At 39.8% G+C, this 20,403-nt stretch overlaps 1 protein-coding gene across 2 annotated transcripts; it reads right to left on the bottom strand.

Moving 5' to 3' along the window:
* Positions 1–899: 899 nt before the first annotated feature.
* PIH1D1 (PIH1 domain containing 1) lies at positions 900–18,677 on the bottom strand. Of its 2 annotated transcripts, XM_058183191.1 has the most exons (11): positions 18,584–18,677; positions 16,603–16,723; positions 14,892–15,004; positions 11,099–11,165; positions 9,732–9,917; positions 8,427–8,488; positions 8,077–8,161; positions 7,823–7,919; positions 5,642–5,732; positions 5,383–5,526; positions 900–1,169 (listed from the first exon to the last, which is right to left on the bottom strand). In XM_058183191.1, the coding sequence occupies exons 3-11, from the start codon at positions 14,976–14,978 to the stop codon at positions 1,122–1,124; spliced, it is 867 nt and encodes a 288-aa protein (XP_058039174.1). In that variant the 5' UTR covers positions 14,979–15,004; positions 16,603–16,723; positions 18,584–18,677; the 3' UTR covers positions 900–1,121. The 2 variants fall into 2 exon arrangements, with proteins under 2 accessions (XP_058039174.1, XP_058039175.1); XM_058183192.1 differs by lacking the exon at positions 16,603–16,723 and having other exon boundaries at positions 18,586–18,677.
* Between the last annotated feature and the right edge of the window lie 1,726 nt (positions 18,678–20,403).

The following is a 20,403-nucleotide window of genomic DNA, read 5'->3' on the forward strand; positions in this document are numbered from 1 at the left end:
GGAATGATTGTGGAGTGTCTGTGAAAGGAAGAAGAGTAGTGAGTCAGTTGTTATCTTAGAAATAATTCAGCCCAGTTGGGGAGAAATCGGGGAAAAGGCAACAACTCAAATTATTCAAAGCGAATCTGTCTTAATTCACTATAATTGAGGGATTCCTCTAAGGGTTTCCAAGATTCTGTATTTAACTCTATCTATCTATTTATCTATCTATCTACCCTATCTCTTTCTCTCTTTCCTTCCTTCCTTCCCTCCCTTTCCTTTCTTTTTTATAAATAACTCAAAATGGTGAACACACCTAATACTCATTGCTCCTCATTTTCTCCATAACTGTGTGAGATGGATTAGGCTGATGTGACTGGCCCAAAACCTCCCAGTTGGCTTTCATGCGTAAAGTGGGATTGAATTCCTGGTGTCCTTATTTTAATTTGGTGCCTTAACCATTAGAGCAAACTGGCTCTCTTATTAAAGATTCCCTTAATTGGTGTGGTTCTTTGGTTCTTGCTTGCTTGCTTGTGCCCAGTTGAGAAGGCATGACAGCACACAAGTAAAAAAGTTCTAGCTTTGGCCATAACCTTGGCTGATTTTCTAGCCATAACAGGATCTTTAGAAAGGAACACATTCAAAAGACAGCATTTTTGGAGTCCACTGGAATAGATTTCCTACAGGAATCGCTTCAAAATTCTCTCCCTCTGCAATTGAAACAGAACGAACTTTCATTAAGATGGTGAGTACAAATCACGGCCATAGATTGCAGTTGATCTGACAGTAAAAGCAAAGCAGGGAGAGTACATGGATTAAGTGTAACAAAAGGAGGCAAAATTAAATGGGAAAGTGTAACAGCTGTTATGGGTGGAAAAGAAGTTGAAAACAAACTATAGGAGGAAAAATGGAGACAAATCCTGAATCCAACATGTTTTACTGGGTGTTTCGAGGTTCAAAGCCCGTGTGTCTTAAAGATGACACTTCCCAAACTCCAGCATCATTCTTTGGAGGTGGTAATTCCTATTTTTCCAGTCCGCCGTTCTTAGCCCAGAAGTTTCTCTTACAGGGATGGGACATATGTCCATAATGTCCATTCCCAGCCTAACTGTGATCAATCCTCTAGACCATCTGTTCAGAGCTCATAGCAACAGCAATGGGTGTTGGACAGGCATCAGGACAGTAAGGATCTAAAAGAAGGAGAAAATAGAGGGTCATTGGGAATTTAATGTACTTCCTGATAAAACAGGTAATCTATCAAGAGCCTGACGAACAAGACCACAAACAAGGAGCAGACCCACAGTGACACTCTTGTTTTTTGACAGGAGAGGAAGAATCAAGGGCCATAACAAGGGGAGTGAGGATGAATCCATCTATTTTAGTTCATGGTTTGCACAACAGGCTTCATGTGTTCCACTTCACAATGACAGGAAGGGATTCTGACAGCCACCAGAAGATGTTTCCGGGTTGCTGGCAGCTTAGGGATTTCAGGCTACCCATCTCTGCCAAGGTTAGAGCACAGAATGTGGAATGCCTGGCTGCCTATTTTTGTGGTTAGAACCAGGGAACTCCGTCTTCTGAGGATACAGAAGAATCTGACAAGGCTTCGGAAATCAATTGAAGGCACAGCACTGCAGGCAGGAAGGTGTAGGCATGGGACCAGAGACTCCAAAATCACCTCCCAAAACAGAGAATGACAGCATTGGGCAGAAGTGAAAAAAAGAAGCACCTGAAAGGAAAATGTCAAGGTATTTAAATTTATAACTCGAACAGTGGGGGTTGGGTAATGAGTAAAAACCCACAGTTGGAGCTGATTGATTGAGGAGAGCCGGCTACTGCATGAGGCGATCTGAGCTGTGATTGGTCGGCTTGAGTGAAAAGAGGGCGTTTCCTTATTTCTCGCCTTTTTTGCCTTGTGTGCCCTGTATGCTCTCTGTGATTTACCTCATGAAATTCCTGCTGTGTTGATTTACCTGACTATGCTCCTGTTTTGCCTCCCCTATTTACTGCAATTAATTAATTAATTAATATATTTATATAAAAACTACATGTTCTTATCAACGTCTCTGACTCCATTTGGACTCGGGCTGCGCAAACGGCCTGTGCAATTCCCTGATAGAAAAGCTCCCTTGAAGTGAAGGTCTACTAAGATGCCATTTCTGAATAAACTTGCATCCTTGAGGAGATACAGAAAAAAAAAACTGATGGAGGGTTATAGCTTCCAGGATAAAGCTTGCCAATTGGAAGTAATCCAGTCCTGGAAACAATGACAGATAAATGTATTGGACTCATATTGGGGGGTTTTTTTGGGTTTTTTTTGGTGCCCTTTGGCAACTGAAACTTTTGCTGCTTACATCGCTGATTCTGCACATTTTAATCTAAACCTCCAATTCCTAACGTCTCATAAACAAGGAAGTCCATTGTGGTGATGTTGAAGAGTCAAGATGGTGATAGCTGTGTGATGTAAACCTGCCCATTTTACATGCACTGAGGCATTTGATGTGTAAAAATGGGCTGTGGCTTCATTTACACAACTGTAACAAATATTCTGACCCACCCACCCATCTGTCACAGATGCGCCCATTGATGAAAGAAAGATTAGCTTATTTATATTATCCATCTGATTCTTCACTAGGGACTGGTGAGCTTGAAAGAAAGCCTGTGGATCAATTAAAAACTAAGAAATTGAAGGTTAGAGAATCAAACCTTCTCCTATAATAAGAATTTACATGCAGCAGCCCTCACTACAAAAGAGGTGGGTAACTTTTCTGCCCCATTGACTACCTCTGGAAATAGGTTGGGGTCAAATTGATCTTATATAGGTCATCCTTGACTTACAACCATTCGTTTAGTGACCATTTGAAGTTACAATGGCACTGAAAAAAATGATTGACCATTTTTTACACTTAATGACTGTTGCAGCATTCCCTGTGGTCACATGATCAAAATTTGGACGCTTGGCAACTGACATATATTTATGTCAGTTGAAGTGTTCCCAGGTCATGTGATCAAGTTTTGCAACTTTCTGACAAGCAAACCCCATGGGGAAGCCAGATTCATTTAACGTGTTATTAACTTAACAACTGCAGTGATTCATTTAACAACTATGTCAAGAAAGGTCATAAATTGGGGCAAAAATCACTTAATAACGGTCTTGTTTAGCAACAGAAATTTTGGGCAACAGGTACAGGTAGTCCTCAACTTATGACCACAATTGAGCCCAACATTAAATGTGACAGGTAATTGAATTTTTGCCACATATTATGCCCTTTCTTGACCTGTACAACAGGATCTTGAAGAGGGAAAGGATCCTTTGAACACTCTTTCTCTAAATCTCTCCTCTTTTGCTAGTAATGATTGCTTGTTAATTCTTCATAATATAATATAACAACAGAGTTGGAAGGGACCTTGGAGGCCTTCTAGTCCAACCCCCTGCCCAGGCAGGAAACCTTACACCATCTCAGTCAAATGGTTATCCAACATTTTCTTAAAAATTTCCAGTGTTGGAGCATTTACAACTTCTACAGGCAAGTCGTTCCACTTATTAATTGTTCTAACTGTCAGGAAATTTCTCCTTAGTTCTAAATTGCTTCTTTCCTTGATCAGTTTCCACCCATTGCTTCTTGTTCTATCCTCAGGTGCTTTGGAGAACAGCCCGACTCCCTCTTCTTTGTGGCAACCCCTAAGATATTGGAACACTGCTGTCATGTCTCCCCTAGTCCTTCTTTTTATTAAACTAGACATACTCAGTTCCTGCAATCGTTCTTCATATGTTTTAGCCTCCAGTCCCCTAATCCCCTAATCTTCAGGAGTATCAGCTGAGTAAAAATAGGGGAAAAATAGGTATTGCTTCTGCAACGCATCTCCATGAAAGGCAAAGAAGGGCCAAATGCCAACATCTGTGTGATATAATTATGCAACTGCTACAGTTCAAGACATCGAACATTAGTATCTAAATCATGGCATATTCATGATGATGTCATCATGTATATATTGTCATTTTGGCACCATGGCGATTTGTTATGGAATCTACTCAGCTTCTGCCAGACAAGCTGGCTACAAACAACAGTTACAGATCCAAGTGACTCAATCAAGGGCAAAAGACTGAGTGCTAAGACGAAAAATAAAAAGGATTTCTGAGAGTATAAATCTGTATTAGATGAAGCTTGCATGCATACTCACCCATGAGAGCTTAGATGTGATTTTCTTAATTAGCACAAACAGCAAATGAACCATAAATGAACGTCAGAGATTGGATGTATATATTAGGCAAATCTGTGGCTGGCTAAACTATGATTCAGTGTATCACAGAAAAAGAACCACTAATGTTACAACATTCCTTTAGCCAGGTAATCAGAAAGAAAGTTCTATAATTTTCAAGCAAATTCAATCAACTTGATCATCTAGGCCAATGTTTTTCACTCTTGGCAACTGGAAGATATGCAAACTTAGCTCTCAGGCTGGTATAATGATATGCAAACTTCAGCTCGCCAGGCTGGTATAATGACTGAAGAATCCACACACCTTCAAGTTTCCAAGGTTGAGAAATGCCGATATAACATTACTTGGTGACTCTTCTATACACACCCCTCTACATATTAGCTCTTCCTTTTTCAGAGCTTTTTGAAGGTTCATGGCAATGATCTCAATCAACACAGAAAAGAAAAAAAAGCTCCCCTTTGGCATAATGTTTTGAAGAACTCTTGCATCTACTTCACTGCTGAATGGCCAGCACCTAGCAGCTGAAATGAAGGAGACTGAGACTGAGGGTGGAAAATCTCCCAAAACTAGGCTCTCCTTTCAGTGTGGCCAATTTATTATAGACAATCTTCAACTTATGACCCTTCGTAAATCATGAAGGTCATAAAGCAGATCATCACATTGACTGACCTGATTTTATGACCTTTCCTTGCAGGGGGTCATTAAGCTAACAGGGTGGTCGTAAAGTGAATGTATTTTTAGTGAACCCATTATTTGCTATGGACTGGTTTTTGCAGAAAAACAGAGGGAAATGTTGGTTTCTGGCCAAAACATTTAATCGTGGTCAAGTGACTAGAGATGGTGCAAATGGTCATAAATACAGGCCATTTGCCGAGTGCCCAAAATGTGGTCATGTGACCATGTGGGGAAGGCAACCATCCAAATTTCAAAACTGGATTGTAAGTAGTTTTTTGGGTGGGTCTGTAATAACTTCAAATGGTCTCCAGTTGTAAGTCAAAAACTACCTGTCTCTATTTCAGAGGCGATAGAGTTTTTGCACAACTTTGAGGTAGGAGGGGAAGTTTAAGAAGAAAAGTTGTAGACAGCCAAATTCCTCTTCAGGACTAAAAATCTGGACATGCTTGGGTTTTTTTTAATCAGGGGGTAGACTTCTCCAAGTCTCTTCCTTGCTTAGTTCCTGACCTTTGTTTCTTTGTGGAATTGAGCCCGGCTTTCCTCAGGGACAATGCTGTAGGGTATGAAAATGTCCAAATGATAGAGGTCAGGATGTCCCCGTAGCACAATACGGTCTTCTCCAAGATCCAGCTCAAGATTTCTCACTGAGATCTGTAGTGGTGAAGGAAAAGAGAAAAACACACTCAAAAAATGCAATCAGTCCCAGCACCCGGGCTAGAGTTGGAACAGTAAGTGCTTCCCTGTAAACCCCATGCTACGGAATTACCATTTCAGGGAGGGAGATCTTTGCCACTAGACGATTGGGGTGATTGGCTGAAGGCTCCACAACTATGGTGAATTCAGGAGTTGCAGCAGAGCTGAGAAAAGAGCAGAGCAGACTTAAATTAGATAAGGAGAGCCGTGTCCAAGGCAGATCGACAACCACTGGCAAGAGCAGAATTTGAATGACTTTTTGTGGGGCAAAACTGGATAGGAAATGAGGAGAGATGGAACAGGTTAGATAGCACATCTGCACTCCATACCACAACATTTTAGTGCTGGTCCCCTCATTGTATACTAAGTGCAATTGGGGAAAAAGAAAATCCATATGCTACAATCCAACTATTTAATCCAGTGTTTCTAAAAGTTGGCTTGAAGATATATGCACTTCAATTCCCATGGCTAGTTAGGGAATTCTGGGAGTTGAAGTCCACACAACCTCAAATTGCCAAGGTTAAGAAACACGGTTAAGTGACTCATGCCCATTTTACAACCTTCTTTGACATGGTTGTTAAATGAATCACCTAAATCAAATCTGGCTTGTCCCATTGACTATGCTTGTCAGAAACTTGCTGGGAAGGCTGCAAAATGGCAATCACAAGACCCTGGGAGGCTGCAACTAGTTTAAATATATGCCAACTACCAAGCATCCAAATTTTGATCATGTGACTGAAAGTGTGAGAACAGGTCACACTTAATAATAGTAACCTTGAAGATCTAGTCCAACCCTCTGCATAAGCAGGAGATCCTATACCATTCCAGACAAATGGCTGTCTAGTCTCTTCTTAAAAGCCCCCAATGATGGAGCACCCACAACTTCTGAAGGCAAGCTGTTTCACTAGTTAATTGTTCTCACTTTTAGGAAATTTCTCTATAGTTCTAGGTTGGTTTTTTCCTTGATTAATTTCCATCTGTTGCTTCTTGTCTTGCCTTCTGTTGTTTGGAAAATAGATTGACCCCACCAAATATTGGAACACTACTATGTCACCCCTACTCCTTCTTTTCAGTAGATTAGACAAACCCATTCCTGTAAATGTTCTTCATATGTTTTAGCCTCCAGTCCCCTAATCATCATTGTTGCTCTTTTCTGCACTTTTCAGAGTCTTAACATCTTTTTTATAATATGATGATCTAATTGGATGCAGCATTCTAAGTGTAGCCTTACTAAGGCTTTACAACACAGTACTAATACTTCACATGATACTTTTTTCAGTGCCACTGTATTTTTAAACAGTCACTAAACAAACAGTTGTAAGTCAAGGGCAACCTACAAAAAGGCTAACAAAAGAAAGTCCTTCTGGGATTTTCATCTCCTTTTGCCAAACCATGCTGGAGCCCAAAATCCCACCTAATGGTTTTCTTAACTGTCAAGGTCATTATGATTATTTTTGTTCTAGTTCCAAACCTATTCTTCTGGACACATTATACAAAGACCCAGCTTTCCAGAGAAATCTGTAAGGCTAAGCAAGATGGAAAGAAAAACAGAAAGACCAATAGCAACGTGGGATACAACGTCCTAGACAATATCTATCCATGTTGTCACTAAAAATCAATGTTGAGATGATGGCACATAATGAATTAATTAATTATAAGATCTATTCTGCCTTTATCAGATATGTGGGCAAACAAGCAAAGATTCTGCCGTGCCAGTTTCACCACTATCCAGAATTGGCAAAAGTGAGTTTAACTAGAATGGATGAACCTCAGGGTCAAAAGTCTTATTCCAGATCATATTAAATCCTGAAAACATATAAAATTAATGTAAACCGCTTTAAATCTTGATTGCAAAAGATTCAATTTTTGTAACAGCGTTGTCAAAGCCTGGAATATCTTACCCGATTCAGTTGTCTCAGGTACTAACTTTCACAGCATTAATTCCAATTTAACTTCAGTGGACCTCATTCCATATTTAAGAGATTCCAAAAGGGGCATACGTAAATGTTCTAACATGGATGACAGGCACGTTAATGTTAACATTTTAACATTTTAATTTTTTTTATTTTCCTTGTTCTAATTTGTAATTCTTGTTTGACAAATGAATGAACAATGAATATGCTATCTAGAAACCTTGGAGATGATATCCAGAACAGCTAGAGAGAATTTTTGGGGGGAAAAGATGTGTGTGGGAGATCTAACAGCACAAGAAGGTGGTTTAGCTTAAACCCACCCCCACTCAAAAAAACCACACCTGCTCTGTATTTCCTGGATGATGGGCTTGGATTTAGTGCGGATATTCTGTTCCGATATGGAGCCCATAAACTTCCTGTTCTTCAGAATCCGCCAATCTGAGAAGGAATACAAGCAACTGTTGGTTACAGAGGTAACAAAATGAAGGAAGAACAAGGCAATGCTGCCAGAATCCCTTTAAGATTGCTTCTATTCAGGGAACCACCCCACCCGCCAAACAAATGCTCTCCTCGCTACATTTCTTATTTTCTGTACCTTGATTGCTGATGTCTATCTTGTACTTCTCTGACAATCCTTCCATGGCTATGGTAAGGAAGAATTCTTTGAGAAATTGGTTGCTCTTGACAATGGCAGAGATAGGAAAGAAAATTGAGAAAGTTTAAGCCCCCTTTTCCCATGACTATGTTAAAAAAAAGGTTTGAAAATTGCTTTCCCCAGTAAAATCTTGTGTGTCTTGGGAGCACACTCAGATGCGAGTATTGTCAGTGCAAACCACCAGCATTTACATTGGGGAGGTCATACATTCAGCTTTCTGTTGAGCTGAAAAAGGCAACTGGATGAGCACAGGAAGGGAAGATCCCAAACTCCTATTAAATAAGACTCACCTCCATCCTATTAAAAAAGTTGGTGTTGATGGTGACATCGTAGGCTGTGCAACCATTACCACCTGAAAGGATGAAAGAAACATTAAGCCGATTCCTAATAAGGACAATTCTTCCTTACGTCCACAATGCACATAAAATGTGCATTGTTTTTAGTTGCTAGTTGTTCTTGAAGGGATACAATTACATGGTATTATCTCCATGAAAAGGTCCCTATATAAATCCATTCCATATGAAAAGCAATAGAAAAAAAGTTTGTTTTTTCAACACTATTTCCTTTTCAGTCAGGATGGTTAGAAATGGGTATAATATTGCATTTGTATTCTGTTGTAAATTTTCTGCAGAGTATAGGATAGATTCAGAGTAATCTACACAACCACCAAAAGTAGGCAACAATGATGTTGTTCCCTGTGATTTCCAATTGCACCTCTGTGAAGTGCCTGAACTGGGAAGTCTGAGAGCAACTTAGAAGTAATTCTGAGTGACTTCCAGTATCTGTTAGTGCCATCCTCACCTTTGCCAAAAATGGTTTTGTTGCTCTCAGCCCTGCCAGATGTGCAGACCTAAAGAGCAATAGGGCATTCAGTTAGGTAGATGGAAAACAACTATAATATGGCTTACATTTACATCCACCTGGCCCACTGGTCTGGGAAGACAGAGATTATTAGAGGTTGAATCGATTAGAGATGCACATCTGGTGGGACCACGAAAAACGGCCTTCTCAGTGATGGCCCCTTTTGTATAGAACATCTTTCTCCCTAAGATATGGCTGGCCCCCAACCTATTGCTTTTCTAAAAGGCCCTAAAACATAGTTTTGTCAGTGGAGATGTCCGTCTCTAATGAAGATGGAGCTGATCAAGTAGCTATTTTGATTCTGTTGTTGCTGCTATGGGGAGTAGAGTGCTTTTTTATGGAGTTTTTCTTATGTGGCGAGTTTTTAAATAGCACTAGCAATAGCACTTAGACTTATATGCTCCTTCATAGTGCTTTACAGCACTTTCTACGTGATTTAGAGAGTCAGCATATTGCCTGCAACAATCTGGGTTCCCACTTGGACCTCGAAAGGATGGAAGGCTGACCTTGAGCTGGTCAAGATCGAACTCCAGGCAGTACGCAGAATCAGCTGCAATACTCCATTGTAACCACTGCACCACTACAGCTCCCGCTTTATAAATGTTATGACACCTGGAGTCACCTATATGTGAATTGGGCAGCTACTGTATATAAATTTGTTTAATAATAAGACAATTCATAGTTTGTACCATCATCTCAGCACCAATCAATTTTCTAATGAGCTGACAACTCACTCTTGTCCACTTCTGCATGGGGCTCCCCCAGACTCATGGGGACGCGGAAGGTGGAGGCATTCTCTGACTCGATGAGGCAAGCCAGCTCTTCGTTGGTTAGGTCGGGTGGCGAAGGGATGTGTGGGGACCTGCAGACATTGACAAAAACCTTCTCACCAGAACTTGTGTGGGTTTTAAGGCAGAATCCTAGGCAGGGAAAAATGGTACAAAATGAAGGTGTCACACATGCAGCAAAAACTAAAAGTGATAATATCCTTCTTGTGATTTGGCAGACCAAATTTCTTTCCATCTTATTGTAGGATTCAAATATGCAGCAATGTGATACAAGTGGAAATTGAACCCATCCACCGCCAACTAGTTCTACTGAAATAAAGCAAGGAAAGCCTCTTTGTGTACAAATTCAGAATGTCCCGGATCAGTAAAACTGTGGACTCTATAAAACATTATAGATTAGGCTTAGTTGAACAATCCCTAGCTTACCCTATCCTACCTTACTCTACTCTGCCTCTGTCCCACCCACAGCAACATAGCAACTGGAACTGATTTTTTTTTTTTTTGCTTTCCAAGTTTCCCTACAAAGCTTTTCCTCTTTGCTGTATTTAAAACTCTTTCCCCCTTTTTGATACTATTTTTTTTCCTAGTGCACCCTAGGAATATCATGTAAAGTTATTTTTGTAACAGTTTTTTTTTTAATTCAGTGTAGAATATAAACATAGGTAGTCCTTGATTTATGACTGGTCATGTTTGACGTTACAAGGGACCTTCCCAGAACTACTGACAGTCTTTTTTCAAAGTTACAATGGTTGCACCCTCCCCATGGTCACATGATCGCATTTTGGGGGCTTGGCTATCAGCTCATTTTTATGTCCCTTTGCACCGTCCTGCAGCCCCGTGACAGCAATTTGCTATGTTTTTGTTTCCCCATTGGGAAAAATAGATTCACATAAAGACCATAGCATTTAACAACTGGTGCAAAACTATAAAAAAAGAGAAAGAGAGAGAGATCCATTCAAGTGATGCCCCAACTTACGAACATAATTCTGGGCTTAATTATAGTGGTAAGTCAAGGACTACCTTATTATTCTCTTATTCATAACTTTTTCCCTTTCCCTGTTCACTTTCAGATCATAATATCCCCTATTATCTCACATCCCTCTTGGAAATCAATAAAGGATGGATGGAGAAACAAACAAGAGAAAGAAGCAAATTGTTGGGGAAATGAGCAAATGTTGCCATAGAATAGGAAAGGTGAACAGTTTCTCATTTCTATGTAGATATGAGAAATCTTCTCCAATATCTTAGACCTTTTTCACATTCCTTTTATTTCCTTGGCATGCCACCTTTTTCTGCAGTATTTTTTTTTTTACCTGGAAGGGGACGGATGGGCTTGGATTCTGCTGGAGAAGGCACGGAGCCCTGGATATTCTGGGCTGCCTAGAGAAGAGAATGATTGGATGTGTTTATGAATTCTGCATGCCCCAACCTGTCAGCAACCACACTCATTTATATTTTTTCCTTTTTTTTGATGGCTAAAAGAAACCTATTGGGGGGCCTATTGGGTTCCTCAAACCTACTGGGAGGCAGTTCTACTCTGGAGGTGGTTGCTAAATTAACAATAGACCTCAGCTCCGCCCCTCACTCGCTGCTCTCATTCGGCCATCTTTTTTTTTTTTTACAAGTCATATCAATGTTTTTTTCTTTTTCTTCGTATGCTTTATTGTTCCATTACTTTACTATTTAAACTTCCTTTTTATTTAATTTAAACTTCCTTTTTATTTCTTGTTTTTGTTTGTAGTTGTGAGCTGCCTAGAGTAGCCCCATGGCAAGATAGAGGGTTAATAATAATAATAGTAATAATAGTAATAAATAACCCGTATCAACTATCAGCACCAGTCAATAATATTTGTGATACATTTTTAAATGTTCAGTTGACTGAGTTTCATGTTTAATGAATAAAAGTTTATAATAATAATAATAATAATAATAATAATAATAATAATAATTCATCTCATTCTCTACAAGCGATCAGACTAATTGTCCATCTGATCATACCTGCAAGGGCGAGTTGTTGAGAAAAAAGTTGAAAAGAGAACAAAGCCACTTTAACCTGGAATTTTGGAAAGTATAGATCAACACTTTTGGTACATGTCATGTGTAGAAAAGCTGCCATTGTGCATCATTATTAAACAAGCACAGTCATTAAACAGTGGATACAGAAGAAGATACCACGCAAAGGCTCTAATGCCAATTACAGTGGAGTTCCAGACTTCTCCCAACATTACCAACTACTTGTAAAACTGCATACATATGCTAAATTGATATCAACTTCATCTAGGGCAGAGTTTCACAATCTTTTTGGCTTTGTGGACCAATGAAGGGGAGAGGGGATGATTTCGCATGAGCAGCAGACAAGTGTGTGCCTACAGCTCCATTTGCACGAGCGGTGGCATGCACATCTGCCGCTTGCTCAAGTGGGGATGCGCATATATGCACCCGCCACTTCCACAGCCCTGTTCTGAATGTCTCAAGGCCTGGAAGTGGACCATGGCCAGGGGTTGAGGACTCCTGACCTAGTAAAGAAAAGAGTAAAGAAAAGTACAATAATTACAACATACAGCAATTACTACTGAGAAAAGTAATAACAATTTTAATTAGGAATGACATTTGAGCACATTTTAGCTCCTTCATAAAAATGTGCTGTCTTGTTCATGACAGGTATCTGTCTAATCTCTATTTCACTAAAAGGTAAACCAACTGCCACTAGAATCAGAGAAACAACATACCTTTGTAGGATCACGATGGCTTTACTACTGAGAGTCTGGAATTGCCTATAGATAACTCCTTCTTGCTTAAAAATCTGTACTGACCAATTGGCCCCCATCTTCACCCATATTTTCAATAAATCACTAGAGATGTGCTATGTTCCTTCTTGCTTCAAATGCTCTACTATCATCCCAAGGAACTGAATGACTACAGACCAGTTGCTCTAACATCTGTAGTCATGAAAACCTTTGAAAGGCTAGTGCTGTCCCACTTGAAAACCATCACGGATCCGCTGTTAGAAGCCTTGCAATTTGCATACCGAGCAAATAGATCAACAGATGATGCTGTTAATATGGCTCTGCACGACATCCTACAACATCTTGAATCTCCAAAGACCTATGCAAGGGTCCTCTTTGTAGACATTAGTTCAGCATTCAACACCATCATTCCAGACACCCTTCTAACTAAGCTAAACCAGCTATAGGTATCTGAACAGACTTGTAAGTGGATCACAAGCTTCCTAACAAACAGGAAACAACAGGTGAAGCTAAGCAGAATCACATCAAATACCTATACAATTAGCACAGGAGTCCCCCAAGGCTGTGTGCTCTCCCCACTTCTCTTCTCTCTGTATACCAATGACTGCATTTCAAATGATCCATCTGTTAAACTATTGAAGTTCGCAGATGACACAACAGTGATCGGTCTCATTCAAGACAATGCTGAATCCGCATACAGATGGGAGGTTGAATGACTAGCCTCGTGGTGTGACCAGAACAATCTGGAACTGAATACACTCAAAACTGTAGAAATTGTGGTAGACTTTAGGAGAAACCCTTCCATACTTCCACCTCTTACAATACTAGACAATACAGTATCAACAGTAGAGACCTTCAAATTTCTAGGTTCTACCATATTGCAAGATCTAAAATGGACAGCTAACATCAAAGACATTATCAAAAAAGTACAACAAAGAATGTTATTTCAGTGCCAACTCAGAAAGCTCAAACTACCCAAGGAGCTGCTGATCCAGTTCTACAGAGGAATTATTGAGTCTGTCATATGAACCTCTATAACTGTCTTGTTTGGTTCTGCAACCCAACAAGACAGACACAGACTTCAGAGGATAATTAGAACTGCAGAAAAAACAATTGCTACCAACCTGCCTTCCATTGAGGACCTGTATACTGCACGAATCAAAAGAGGGCTGTGAAAATATTTACAGATCCCTCTCATCCCGGACATACCCTCAAAACCACGCTATAGAGCACTGCACACCAGAACAACTAGACACAAGAACAGTTTTTTCCCGAATGCCATCACTCTGCTAAACAAATAATTCCCTCAACACTGTCAAACTATTTACTAAATCTGCACTACTATTAATCTTTTCATCATTCCCATCACCTATCTCCTTCCACTTATGACTGTAACTTTGTTGCTTGTATCCTTACAATTTATACTGATATTGTTTTCTGATTGCTTAATTGTGGCCTATGACTATCATTAAGTGTTGTATCATTAAGTGTTAAATTTGTACCCCATGACTATCATTCTTGATGAAGGTATCTTTTCTTTTATGTACACTGAGAGCATGTGCACCAAGACAAATTTCTTGTGTGTCCAATCACACTTGACCAATAAAAAATTCTATTGTATTGTATTGTATTGTATTGTATTGTATTCTATTCTATTCTATTCTATTCTAGATGCATAATTTAATTTAAAATCATAGTTCTATCAAATTGTGACAGCAATAGTCTTGAACAAGAAATGAAGATGTCCTTTGAAAAATTGTTTCTGACAAGAGCCACGTAGCCTTATCTATATATACCTGTTGAGATGGTTCAGAGACAGCCCATCCACCCTTTGGATGCCCATCAAAAGAAGTGGATTGTTGCAATATTTATGGCCCCCAAGACTACCAATGGTTTCCATAACACTTTTTGGAGCTCCTAATCTCCTCTGACTTAAATTGTTGAAAAATGATGGTATGCTCCTCCTTTGAAGGAGGAAAAAACTAAAAAATGTCATGTGAACTATAAAATAGGAATGTCAAAGCTAAAAAGCCAAGGGCCTCCTTAAACCTCCTTCAATGTACCATGCACACCCACACCACAGCCTTCAGACCACTCAAAGACATCACATTAAAAAGTCAACATTTCAATTTAATGTGACAGGAGGGGATAAATAACTGAATAGTTAAGGTGGGAGTATATTAAATTGGATGGATTTAATTTACAGGAATATTAAATGTTTTATAAAATCTGGATCAGGCTCTCCCTCACTGAATTTCTACTGTAACCTTATTCTGCTCTCTTATTGCAGGAGTCCTGCTTCTGCTGCAAAACAACCCAACATTTTTCTTAAATACGAGAGAAACTGTCCTCAACACACCTGAAGTAAAAGGCGATTGAATTCCTCCTCCTCTTGTCCTCCTTGTAATTCGGCCGATAACAGCGACTTATCTGTAACTGATGCCATGCTTAAACCGTTGGTCCCAGTAGAGTCTACAAAATGAAGGAAGGTTTAAAAACCAAAATTTAGAAAAAAGGTGACAAACTATAAATCAGATTTTCATACCTCGGACCTGTCAAGATGTTTTGGACTATTATAACCATAGTTATAATAGTCCAGGTTTACAACCACAGTTGAGCCCAAAATTTCTGTTGCTAAGTGAAAGAGTTAAGTGACTTTTGCTTCATTTTATGACCATTCTTACCACAGTTGTTAAGTGAACTGTTGCAGTTGTTAAGTTAGTAATACGGTGAAGTGAATCTGCCTTCCCCTGGACTTTTCTTATCAGAAGGTTGCAAAGAGTGATCACATGACCCTGGACCACTGCAGCCGTTATAAAGATGAGTCAGTTGCCAAGCATCTGAATTTTGATCACATTACCATGCAGATGCTGCAACAGTTGCAAGTGTGAAAAACAGTCATAAATCATTTTTCTAGCGCTGTTGTAATTTTGGACAGTCACTAAATGAACTGTTGTAAGTTGAGGACCACCTATAGTAGAAAATTAAGGGTGTTGTTATTCAATAGCGGGGTGAAATCTAAATTTTTGCTACTGATTCTGTGGGCGTGGCTTGGTGGGCATGGCTTGGTGGGGGGTCATGTGACTGGGTGGGCACGGCTATGTGACTGCGGGATCAAAAGACAGAAACTCATTAGCAATGCTGGAACAGGGTTGGACTAGATGACCTCCAGGTCCCTTCCAACCCTGGATTATCCTCTGAAGCTGCCTCTAGTACCAGGTTTGTACTCCTTCCTTCCTCTCCTCTTTCCTTCCTTCCTTTCCTTCCCTGCCTACTTCTTTCTCTCTCTCTCTCTCTCTCTCTCTCAAAAACGCCCCCCCATACCCCATTTTACCTCCCAGCAGGCTTTCCTGATAGCCAAACCACAAAACAGGGGAGGGGGGGAGTCCATTTTTCCTCCTAGCAGGCTTCAGGGAAGCTTCAGGGAAGCCTGCTGGGAGGAAAAATGACACACACACCCGTTTTTTGGTTTGGTTAGCAGAGCCTGATGGGAGGAAAAATGCACACACACACACACACCTGTTTTTTGGCTAGCACCTAGCTGAGCTGTGCGATCATCAGAGGCTTTTTTTTTTTACTTTTAAAAGCATTTTTTCAGCTGAAGAAAAAATGCTTTTAAAAGTAAAAAAAAAATCTTTGATGACTGCGTGGCTCAGCTGGGCATGGGGAGGGAGGCAGGGATTTTTGCTATCTGTTCTCCGAACCATCCGCCGCCATCGCTACTGGATTGAGCGATCCGGTCCGAACCGGGAGCATTTCACCCTGTTCAATAGGCCATCCTGATGTTACTAAGTTAGACAAAACTTCATTGAGATCTTGGGTCAGGAAGAAAATTGCCTAAAAGACAGGGACTGATTTTTTAAATTGATTATGAAAGATGCAGCGAGGAAAGTCTATTAGGATGGACTCTCAAGAAAAAGCCATTGCTTATCCATCCTTCCCTAGAGGTCTAGAACACAGCCGCTATGTTTCCTGCATATAATGGCAGTAGAGTAACAAGGCAGAGCCATTTTACTGGAATGGTTAAGGTATCAGGCTAGAAACCCAAGGACAGTGAGTTCTAATCTTACCTTGCTGAGTAATGTTGGACCAGTCACTTTCTGTCAGCCCTAGGAAGAAAGCAATGGCAAACCACTCTTGCAAAACTTCACCAAGAAAACTCCAGGGACTTGTCCAGGCAGTCTCTGAGAACTGGACAAAAGGAGGTGGGGAGGCAGAAATGCTGAAAGATTTGACAAACAAATCTTTGTCAAATCTTGGCAAAGGATAACAAAGAGGTTTAGAGACCCTTGAAAAATAATAGAAGAATAAATGATATATTTTTGTTTTTAAAATAGCCCAAAGCCCTTTTTTTACTTCTGATATTGAAGACCAATGCAGCCACCTCATAGAAAAGTTACCAAAATGTTAAAATTGCAATTCCAGTCCATAGAAGAAAATCACAGAAGATCCAGGCATATCGAACTGGTACATTCTTTCATTCTTTGTACCACCCAAACCAGCCTCCAACTGATAGCAATAACAAACTTATATATTGCTTCATAATGCTTTACAGCACTCTCTAAGTGGTTTACAAATGTCAACATATTGTCCCCAACAATCTGGGTCCTTATTTTACCAATCTTGGAAGGATGGAAGGCTGAGTCAACCTTGAGCCAGTCAGGATCTAACTCTTGGCAGTGGGCAGAGTCACCGTGCAATGCTGCTTTCTAACTACTTGTGCCATCATACCACCACAAATCTTCTGATCCTATTGGCCTTGCTGTTTAACTCCATTATTTATGGCAGTAATTCTCTATCTGTGATTCGCAGATCCCTGAGGGGCTGCAATGTCAACCCAGGAGGTCTGTGAAAGCTTGAAGAAATGTTATGATTTAAATTTCGAGTTAAGTCTTGGAGATCTGTGGCAACAGTCCATGGACACAAAAGATATTTCAAGGGAGTTTGTAGTGAAGAAAAGGTTGAGAACTACTGATTTATGGCATCAACATCTCCCTTCCTTCCAAGAAAATTTTAAAAAAACCACCTTTCTTTTTTCAGTCTTACAGTATCGTTGCAGCGCTAGTCAAGCAACTAGTTAATTATTACTTAGCAACCTAAATAAATAGAATAAAAACTCTATTACAATCTGGCTATACTCTATAGCTATCTGAATTTTTTTCCTTTTGCTCCTACCTGTTACTAAAAGATCTGACCCTCAAATGAAACTAAAACAGCAAAATCCTACAAGCCATGTTAGCAATTTGAATCTGTCATCTCCTCTTAAAAACCTCAATAAGTTGGCAGACAGCAAACATGACTTGGTATTAATTATTTAAATATAAACATAATTTTTATTAAGGAAAAAATATGAATTAAAAAAACTACAGATGAAAAAAAGAAAAAGATACAAAAAGATCAGAAAAAAAGTGACAAACAGTAAAAGTTAAGAATAGGAAAGAAAAAAGAAAAGTATCTAAAGAAGCGACTTGTGATTTTTTTTAGGGTAGTTACAAACATAATTATCACCAGTTTTGCCTTTCCAAATTATATATTATCAGTTCAATTTGTCAATTTTCCTCAAAAAGTCCATTAAAGTCTTTTATAAAAAGACTTTAATGGACTTTTTGAGGAAAATTGACAAATTTTTATAAAAAGTGTGACCCGGTATCAACATATAAATCACATTACTGTAAATCAACTTTTGCACTATTCGAACTCACACTAATCAAGACATCTATTTGTACAGTTTACACACCCTACACGACTGTTAAGTGAACGACACACACTTGTAATTTTGTCATTTTGAAATTGCTACCTCTCAGTAAAACACTGCTTTTCCAGCCCACATACAATGGAGAAGCAATGCATGTCTCCATGCGCTAATCTTTGCTGTATTCTTTACAGAAATGGGATAACGAAAAAGAACAGCAATCGGGAACAGCAAAAATAACGTTTTAAAAATTCGCCTGGGCTCCGCTTTTTACTCACACCCTATAGAAAATGTGCTGTAGAGATAAAGCAAGTTTCCTTTGCTTGTGGGGTTAATTAAATTGAAACACGCTCACTCACACCTAAGCACGGGGCTTTGTGCAACGAATTCCACCCTCTCGGTTCACTGAGAGACGGGACGGAAAGACGCACCGCCCAATTTACAGAAACTCCCTGTTCGTTGCGTTACATTCAGCCGGAAGATGCTTTATAGACCTCAAGATAAGCATAGACTTACAAATATACAGAAGTGAGTCATACCGGCAATGTCAAGACAAAACTCCTTGATAGAATAGAATAGAATTTTTTATTGGCCAAGTGTGATTGGACACACAAGGAATTTGTCTTGGTGCATATGTACATAAAAGAAAAGATACATTCATCAAGGGACAACATTTATTAATAATTTCTATGTCTATGTTCATCTGGCATTGCTTTGGGACTGGAATTTATCCCAATAACTGCAGAAAAAACAATTGCTACCAACCTGCCTTCTATTGAGGACCTGTATATGGCACAATATACTGTATACTGTGAGGCCCTTGGACTGCAAGGCGATCAAACCGGTCAGTCCTAGAGGAGATCAGTCCTGACTGCCGGATCCTGAAGGTGAAGGCCAGATCTTGAAGATGAAACTGAAATACTTTGGCCACCTAATGAGAAGGAAGGACTCACTGGAGACGAGCCTAATGCTGGGAAAGATTGAGGGCAAAAGAAGAAGGGGACGACAGAGAACGAGGTGGCTGGATGGAGAAACTGAAGCGTGAGCTTAAATGGACTCCAGATGATGATAGAGGATAGGAAGGCCTGGAGGAATGTTGTCCATGGGGTCGCAATGGGTCGGACACGACTTCTCAACTAACAACAACAAATATTGCACGAGTCAAAAAGAAGGCTGTGAAAATATTTACAGACCCCCCCTCACATCCTGGACATAAACTGTTCCAACTCCTACCTCAAAACGACGCTATAGAGCACTGCACATCAGAACAACTAGACACAAGAACAGTTTTTCCCCGAACACCATCACACTGCTAAACAAATAATTCCCTCAACACTGTCAAACTATTTACTAAATCTGCACTACTGTTAATCTTCTCATCACCCATTTTCTTCCATTTATGACTGTATGACGGTAACTTTGTTGCTTATATCCTTACGATTTATATTGATATTGATTGGTTCCTGATTGCTTATCTGTACCCTATGATTATCATTAAGTGTTGTAAGTGTTGTACCTTGATGAAGGTATCTTTTCTTTTATGTACACTGAGAGCATATGCACCAAGACAAATTCCTTGTGTGTCCAATCACACTTGGCCAATAAAATTTTTTATTCTATTCTATTCTGTTCTGTTTTATTCTATTCTATTCCTGATAGCGTCACCTCCATATTATGTAACCAGAGAGGCATTTTAAAGAACTATTTATTTAGGAAATGCTTTAGCTAATTATAGTATAAAGCAGTGTTATGTACTGTCTATTGTGTATAGTTGTCAGTTGATGTTCTCATTCTGGTCCTCTGTTGGAGCGGGAAAATGCTCTCTCCTAATTGGTTGTTTGGCTGAACAGTTACATATAAAAGGAGCTGTGTCAGCCAGGGAGACAGTTTTGCCTCATAGCAGTATTGAATAAAGAACTTGTTAGAAATCAATCCAGCCTCGCCTCCATTCTTCGCCCAGAACTTAACACTAGCAATGAGGATGGGATCGAATGAAAACTGAGGTTGCAAAGAGCTGATCACTGCGAGCTACCCACTCAGAACTGAATCACCGGAGCTGATCCACAGTTGCTGCCACTTCATTGACCATTGATCATCCTCGGTCTCTTGGGAAATGGCTGCACTACTGCCTTTTGCCTCATGCAACCCAGTCTCTGAGACATGGGACTCCTACATTGCT

This window comes from Ahaetulla prasina, chromosome 4 (assembly GCF_028640845.1).
Source record: "Ahaetulla prasina isolate Xishuangbanna chromosome 4, ASM2864084v1, whole genome shotgun sequence".
Classification (NCBI taxonomy): Eukaryota; Metazoa; Chordata; class Lepidosauria; order Squamata; family Colubridae; genus Ahaetulla; species Ahaetulla prasina.

Bases quoted from the DNA above. Each gene is read 5' to 3' on its own strand.
- PIH1D1 (XM_058183192.1), bottom strand. From the start codon at position 14,978: ATGGCATCAGTTACAGATAAGTCGCTGTTATCGGCCGAATTACAAGGA. The intron at 9,918-11,098 runs GTAAAAAAAAAA...TTCCCTGCCTAG, and splicing joins GCCCATCCGTCCCCTTCCAG to GATTCTGCCTTAAAACCCAC. The intron at 8,489-9,731 runs GTGAGTTGTCAG...TCATCCTTTCAG, and splicing joins CCATGCAGAAGTGGACAAGA to GTGGTAATGGTTGCACAGCC.